The sequence below is a fragment of the Procambarus clarkii genome, chromosome 47 (assembly GCF_040958095.1).
Source record: "Procambarus clarkii isolate CNS0578487 chromosome 47, FALCON_Pclarkii_2.0, whole genome shotgun sequence".
Lineage (NCBI taxonomy): Eukaryota > Metazoa > Arthropoda > Malacostraca > Decapoda > Cambaridae > Procambarus > Procambarus clarkii.
The window spans coordinates 8,896,784-8,904,641 of record NC_091196.1 but is presented as its reverse complement, the minus strand read 5'-3'; the positions used below and the strand labels follow the sequence as shown (position 1 = coordinate 8,904,641).

At 41.6% G+C, this 7,858-nt stretch overlaps 1 protein-coding gene across 1 annotated transcript; it reads left to right on the top strand.

Annotated features, from left to right (window-relative positions):
* Nucleotides 1-3,874: 3,874 nt before the first annotated feature.
* LOC138350736 (uncharacterized) lies at nt 3,875-4,483 on the top strand. The gene has a single exon (XM_069301945.1). The coding sequence runs from the start codon at nt 3,875-3,877 to the stop codon at nt 4,481-4,483; it is 609 nt and encodes a 202-aa protein (XP_069158046.1).
* Nucleotides 4,484-7,858: the final 3,375 nt, after the last annotated feature.

Genomic DNA, 7,858 nt, shown 5'->3' with positions numbered 1-7,858 from the left:
CATTGAAGGAGTGTGAAGAGGCACTTTGCTTGCCACTCTCCACAGTCTTTAGTAGGTCATTGGAGACGGGAGACCTACCAGAAATATTGGTAGACAGCTAATGTGGTCCCAATATACAAAAAGGGTAACAGACAAAAGGCACTGAAATACATGCCAGTGACCTTGACTTGTATACCATGCAAGGTGATGGAGAAGATCGTGAGAAAAAACCTAGTAACACATCTGGAGAGAAGGGACTTCGTGACAAATCGCCAAGATGGGTTCAGGGAGGGTAAATCTTGCCTTATAGGCGTAATAGAATTCTACGACCAGGTGACAAAGATTAAGCAAGAAAGAAAAGGCTGGGTGGACTGCATTTTCTTGGACTGTCGGAAAGCCTTTCACACAATACCCCATAAGAGGCTGGTACATAAGCTGGAGAGACAGGCAGGAGTGACTGGTAAGGTGCTCTAGTGGATAGGGAAGTAGATTAAGCAATAGGAAGCAGAGAGTTACAATGAGGGGTGATTCCTAAGATTGGCGTGAAGTCATCAGTGGAATCCCACAGGGCTCTGTACTCGGTCCTATCCTGTTTCTGATTTACGTAAATGATCTCCCGGAGGGTATAGACTCATTCCTCTCAATGTTTGCTGACGATGCCAAAATTATGAGAAGAATTAAGACAGAGGAGGACTGCTTGAGGCTTCAAGGAGACCTAGACAAACTGAAGGAATGGTCGAACGGTTGTTAGAGTTTAACCCAAGCATAATTACGTAATGAAGATAGGTGTAGGGAGCAAGAGATCAGACACAAGGTATCATTTGGGAGATGAAATTCTTTAAAAGCCAGAGAAAGAGACAAACTTGGGGGGTTGATATCACGCCAGACCTGTCCCTATATCACGAGGAGAACATCAGCGGCATACGCCAGGTTGGCCAACATAAGAACGGCATTTATAAACTTGTGTAAGGAATCATTCAGAACTTTGTATACTACATATATCAGACCAGTCCTGGAGTATGCAGTTCCAGCATGGATTCTATATCTAGTCAAGCATACAACTAAACTGGAGAAGGTTCAAAGGTTTGCCACGAGACTAGTACCGGAGCTGAGAGGAATGAGCTATGAGGAGAGACTATGGGAGTTAAACCTCACGTCGCTGGAAGACAGAAGAGTTAGGGGGGACATGATCACCACATACAAGATTCTCAAAGGAATGGATAGGGTGGATAAGGACATTCTATTTAACACAAGAGTGCACACGCACTAGGGCACATAGGTGGAAATTGAGTGCCCAAATGAGCCCCAGAGATATTAGAAGTAACTTTTTTAGTGTTAGGGTGGTTGAAAAATGGATTGCATTAGGAAGTGATGTGGTGGAGGCAGACTCCATACAAAGTTTCAAGGGTTGACATGATAGAGCCCAGTAGGCTCATGAACCTGTACACCAGTTGATTGACAGTTGAGAGACGGGACCAAAGAGCCAGAACTCAACCCTCGCAAGCACAAATTGGTGAGTACAAATAGGTTAGTACAAGGTACCCAGATGGTACACTAGTTACCCAGATGGTACACAAGGTACCATCTGGGAGGTGAAATCCTGCAAGAATCAAATACAGAGAAAGATCTGGGGGTTGATATCACACCGAACCAGTCCCCAGAGGCTCACATTAATGGGATATCCTCAGCAGCATATGCTAGACTGGCCAACATAAGAATTGCCTGTATAAACTTATGTATAAAATCGTTCAGGACCCTTTATACCACTTATGTCAGACCAATCCTGGAATATGCAGCTCCAGCTTGGAGTCCATACCTAGTTAAACACAAGGCAAAGTTAGAGAAGATTCAGCGGTATGCCACCTAACATGTCCCGGAACTGAGAGGTATGAGCTAAGAGGAAAGGCTAAAGAAACTGAAACTCACGTCCCGAAAAGACAGAAGAGTAAGGGGAGACATGATAACCACTTACAAAATTCTCAGGGGAATTGACAGGTTGGACAAAGACAAACTCTTTAGCACCGGTGGAACACGAACAAGGGGACACAGGTGGATGGTGAGTACCCAAATGAGCCACTGAGACATTATAAATAAATTTTACAGTGTCAAAGTAGTTAACAAATGGAATGCATTAGGCAGTGAGGTGGTGGAGGCAGACTCCGCAAACAGTTTGAATTGTAGATATGATAGAGCCCAGTAGGCTCAGGAACCTGTACACCAGTCGATTGACAGTTGAGAGATGGGACCAAAGAGCCAGAGCTCAACACCCGCAAGCACAAATAGGTGAGTACAAATAGGTGATTACAAGTTACCCAGATGGTACAAAAGGTACCATCTGGGAGGTGAAATCCTGCAAGAATCACATACAGAGAAAGTTCTGGGGGTTGATATCACACCGAACCAGTCCCCAGAAGCCAACTTCAAAAGGATATCATCAGCGGCATTTGCTAGATTGTAAAAAATAACCAATATGACTGAGCAGTCACCAGCAATCTGTAAGACTTTTCATTCACCGTTCATTCATTCATATTTTTCCGTAAGACAGAGCATTCAACGAAATTTCGGAAAACTAACCATTCACGAATTTTTTTAAACTAAAGTATCAGTAAGTCTTATTATTCCACAATAATAATTAAGAATAAGCAGTCACCACAATACCTGAGTCTTATCATTCAACAACAACCCGTAGGAATGAATATTCACCAACAACCGTGAATATTATCTTTCAACAATAATCTGCTAGTCTCTGCATTCATCAGCAATCTGTCAGTCTTATCATTCAATAGCGACCAGTAAAGACTAAGTATTCACCATTAATTCACAGTGAGCTCCTGTGTTAAATTTGTAATTGTAAGACAGATTTTAAGACGTATTTTTATGGTATAAAATGAAAAGCAGAACACCCTGTTAGCGACAGATCCAACTCATTAGTGAAACTTTTCCGTCGTGCACGGAGAGTCACTGGATTCTGTGTAAAAATGTATTTCGCATTTTTTGGCAAACTTCTCCTTGTTTGACTCTCATTATGGGTTCCTTTTTCTTTTGGTGAGTGTCAAGCAGCTGTCAGCTGCCTGGGTAAGAGATGGTTTATACCAGTAACTTTTGTTTCGTCCACATTACATATGAGTATTATATCACAGTATTTAATTCATAAACATATTTTTATATTTTCAGTTCGCTGTTCTTTGCCGTTAATAGCCGCAAGTTAACGTAGCAATCACCGTCTGCTGTCACGGTGGGTGTGACAGCAGACGGTGTCACAGAGGGGCGCCTGGCAACTGAGTGGACAGCGCTTCGGATTCGTGGTTCTGAGGTTCCGGGATCAATCCCCGGTGGAGGCGGAGACAAATGGGCAAAAAATTTCTTTCACCATGATGCACCTGTTACCTAGCAGTAAATAGGTATCTGGGAGTTAAACAGCTGCTACGGGCTGCTTCCTGGGGGAGTAACATTAAGGAAGCCTGGTCGAGGATCGGGCCGCGGGGATGCTAAGCCCCGAAATCATCTCAAGATAACCTTAAGATGACCGTTAATAGCCTAAAGTTGACGTGGCAAACATCGTTAACAATCTAAAGTTAACGTGGCAGTGCACGTAACTAGCCTTAAGTTGGCATGACTAAGAATATCAATTGTTTCAGATGATGTGTCAAACAATTTTACTATGAAGAATGTTAACAAATCGTATAACATCATAGCTAAATTGTATTAATAAATATGTGAAACAATTTAAAAAGTTAGTCAACAAGCGATTATAACAATATGGAATATATGTAATTTATTTTGGTAAGAAGCATATCTCTGCAGCAGTAGCAGCACAGAACACATTACCAGCTGAATTACACAGCAAATTATCAACTGCCGCTAGAGCACACAACATAGCTAGCTGCAACACACGATGTTGCAGCACACAACAAATCCAGCTGCAGCACACAACAAATCCAGCTGCAGCACACAACAAAGTCAGCTGCAGCACACAACAAATCCAGCTGCAGCACACAACAAAGCCAGCTGCAGCACACAGCAAAGCCAGCTGCAGCACACAACAAAGCCAGCTGCAGCACACAACAAAGCCAGCTGCAGCACACAACAAAGCCAGCTGCAGCACACAACAAAGCCAGCTGCAGCACACAACAAAGCCAGCTGCAGCACACAACAAAGCCAGCTGCAGCACACAACAAAGCCAGCTGCAGCACACAACAAAGCCAGCTTCAGCACACAACAAAGCCAGCTGCAGCACACAGCAAAGCCAGCTGCAGCACACAGCAAAGCCAGCTGCAGCACACAGCAAAGCCAGCTGCAGCACACAACAAAGCCAGCTGCAGCACACAACAAAGCCAGCTGCAGCACACAACAAAGCCAGCTGCAGCACACAGCAAAGCCAGCTGCAGCACACAGCAAAGCCAGCTGCAGCACACAGCAAAGCCAGCTGCAGCACACAACACACAAGGAGATTCAGCACACAACACAGCAGCAACTGAAGCACAAAACACACCTGCAGATGTAGCACACAAAAGCATCAGCAGAGGCAGAACAAAACATCAGCAGCTGCAGCACAAAACACATCAACATCTCAAGCACACAACACACCTATTGCTGCAGCACACAACACACCAGCAACAGCAGTACACAACACACCAGCAACAGCAGTACACAACAGACCAGCAGCTGCGGAACACAATACATCAGGAGATGCAGCACACAACATACTAGCAGTTGCAGCACCCAAACACTCTAGCAACTGCAGAACACAACACATCAGTAGCAGTAGCAAACAACACACCAGCAGCCGCAGCTAACAACACATCAGCAGCTGCAGCAAACAACACACCAGCAGCTTTAGCTCACAAAACACTAGCAGCCGCAGCTAACAAAACACCAGCAGCTGAAGCCCACAGCAAATAACCAGTTGCAGCACACAACACACCAGCAGCTACAGCACGAAACACGCCACCAGCAGCTGGTTTGTTGAGTGCTGCAGATAATAATAAATAATACTAAATAAATGTTTATTCAGGTAAGGTACATACATACAAGAGATTTTACAATAATTTATAGATTTATAGACAAAGTTAGTACATACAATGCCTAAAGCCACAATTACGCAAATTATATTTTCAATAAATTGTTTCCAGTTGGTTTATTTTAAATATTTTTATTATATTATATTAGAACATAAATTATTGATTTAGTAATGTTAGTTTAGGTTAGTTTAAGATAGGTTAGGTTAGGTTAGGTAGGGTAGGTTGGGTTCGGTCATTTATCTCCGTTAGTTGTAACTCAAATTTTAAGAAATGAACTCACACATAATGAAATTGATAGCTTTATCATTTCAAAAGAAAAAAATAGAAATATATTAAAATTCAGGAAAAACTTGGCTTATTAGGCAAATCGGGCCTTGCATAGTAGGCCAAGAACTGCATTCTGGCTACTAGGTACAACATATATATATATATATATATATATATATATATATATATATGTCGTACCTAGTAGCCAGAACGCACTTCTCAGCCTACTATGCAAGGCCCGATTTGCCTAATAAGCCAAGTTTTCATGAATTAATTGTTTTTCGACTACCTAACCTACCTAACCTAACCTAACCTAACTTTTTCGGCTACCTAACCAAACCTAACCTAAAAAGATAGGTTAGGTTAGGTTAGGTAGGGTTGGTTAGGTTCGGTCATATATCTACGTTAATTTTAACTCCAATAAAAAAAAATTGACCTCATACATAATGAAATGGGTTGATTTATCATTTCATAAGAAAAAAATTAGTGAAAATATATTAATTCAGGAAAACTTGGCTTATTAGGCAAATCGGGCCTTGAATAGTAGGCCAAAAAGTGAGTTCTGGCTACTAGGTACGACATATATATATATATATATATATATATATATATATATATATATATATATATATATATATATATATATATATATATTAGTATATTTTGGTAGCAGTCTTTCCTGTAGACATATATTATTAAATATGACCAAAGAAGTAAGATTAATAATTCTAACACGAATTTTCTCAATCTTTCGTACATTTCTTTTCACTGTTGGTGTTAATTCAAAAATCAATTCTCCAAAATTCGTTTTTATTTCTAGTCTGACGCGACACTTGAGCGCGTTTCATAAAACTTATTACATTTTCAAAGACTTTAGCTTACACATACACAACTGAATAGAACTTACACATCTTCGATTTGTTTATATCTACATTTGAGTGAGGTGGATGGGGTGAGGTGGTATTAATAGGGTATTAAATTCCTAAACACAAGACAGAACACGAAACAATGGGTATTGAATGGAAGTGATTTGTAGAAAGCCTATTGGTCCATATTTCTTGATGCTTCTATATTGGAGCGGAGTCTTGAGGTGGGTAGAATATAGTTGTGCATTAATTGGCTGTTGATTGCTGGTGTTGACTTTTTGATGTGTAGTGCCTCGCAAACGTCAAGCCGTCTGCTATCGCTGTATATATCGATGATTTCTGTGTTGTTTACTAGGATTTCTCTGGCGATGGTTTGGTTGTGGGAAGAGATTATATGTTCCCTAATGGGGCCCTGTTGCTTATGCATCGTTAAACGCCTAGAAAGAGATGTTGTTGTCTTGCCTATATACTGGGTTTTTTGGAGCTTACAATCCCCAAGAGGGCATTTGAAGGCATAGACGACGTTGGTCTCTTTTAAAGCGTTCTGCTTTGTGTCTGGAGAGTTTCTCATGAGTAGGCTGGCCGTTTTTCTGGTTTTATAGTAAATCGTCAGTTGTATCCTCTGATTTTTGTCTGTAGGGATAACGTTTCTATTAACAATATCTTTCAGGACCCTTTCCTCCGTTTTATGAGCTGTGGAAAAGAAGTTCCTGTAAAATAGTCTAATAGGGGGTATAGTTGTTGTGTTAGTTGTCTCTTCAGAGGTTGCATGGCGTTTCACTTTCCTTCTTATGATGTCTTCGACGAAACCATTGGAGAAGCCGTTGTTGACTAGGACCTGCCTTACCCAACAGAGTTCTTCGTCGACTTGCTTCCATTCTGAGCTGTGGCTGAGAGCACGGTCGACATATGCGTTAACAACACTCCTCTTGCACCTGTCTGGGCAGTCGCTGTTGGCATTTAGGCACATTCCTATGTTCGTTTCCTTAGTGTAGACTGCAGTGTGGAAACCTCCGCTCTTTTCCATGACTGTTAATCTAGAAAGGGCAGCTTCCCATCCTTTTCCATCTCGTAAGTGAAACGCAGCACGGAACTCTGCTCAAACGCCTCCTTCAGCTCCTGCAGATGTCTGACATCAGGTACCTGTGTAAAAATGTCGTCAACATACCTGCAGTATATGGCCGGTTTCAAGTTTATGTCGACTAAGACTTTTTTCTCGATGGTACCCATGTAGAAGTTTGCAAACAGGACACCTAGGGGAGAACCCATGGCGACCCCATCTACTTGCTTATACATGTGCCCATCCGGGCTCAAGAAGGGTGCCTCTTTAGTACAAGCTTGGAGTAGTTTCCTTAGAATATTCTCTGGTATGTCAAGAGGAGTACAGGCTGGATCACGATACACTCTGTCGGCTATCATCCCGATTGTCTCGTCCACAGGTACGTTGGTGAACAGTGATTCTACGTCCAACGAAGCTATTATCCCTGTGTTCGTTTGTTCAAAATTTGTTTTATGTTCGTTTGTTCAAAATCGCTAATCTCCGAAAGTTCTTCACTGATTGCTTTGAAATTTTCACACAATGTTCCATTCGCATCCGGACAGGTTTTTATATACATACTATACATATGCCACGTGTGTGACAGTAAAAAAACATGCTTTTTCTGAAAAACATTGTTTTTCATGTGAGGGAAATCTTAGAAACATCTTTACCGATTGCTTTGAAAT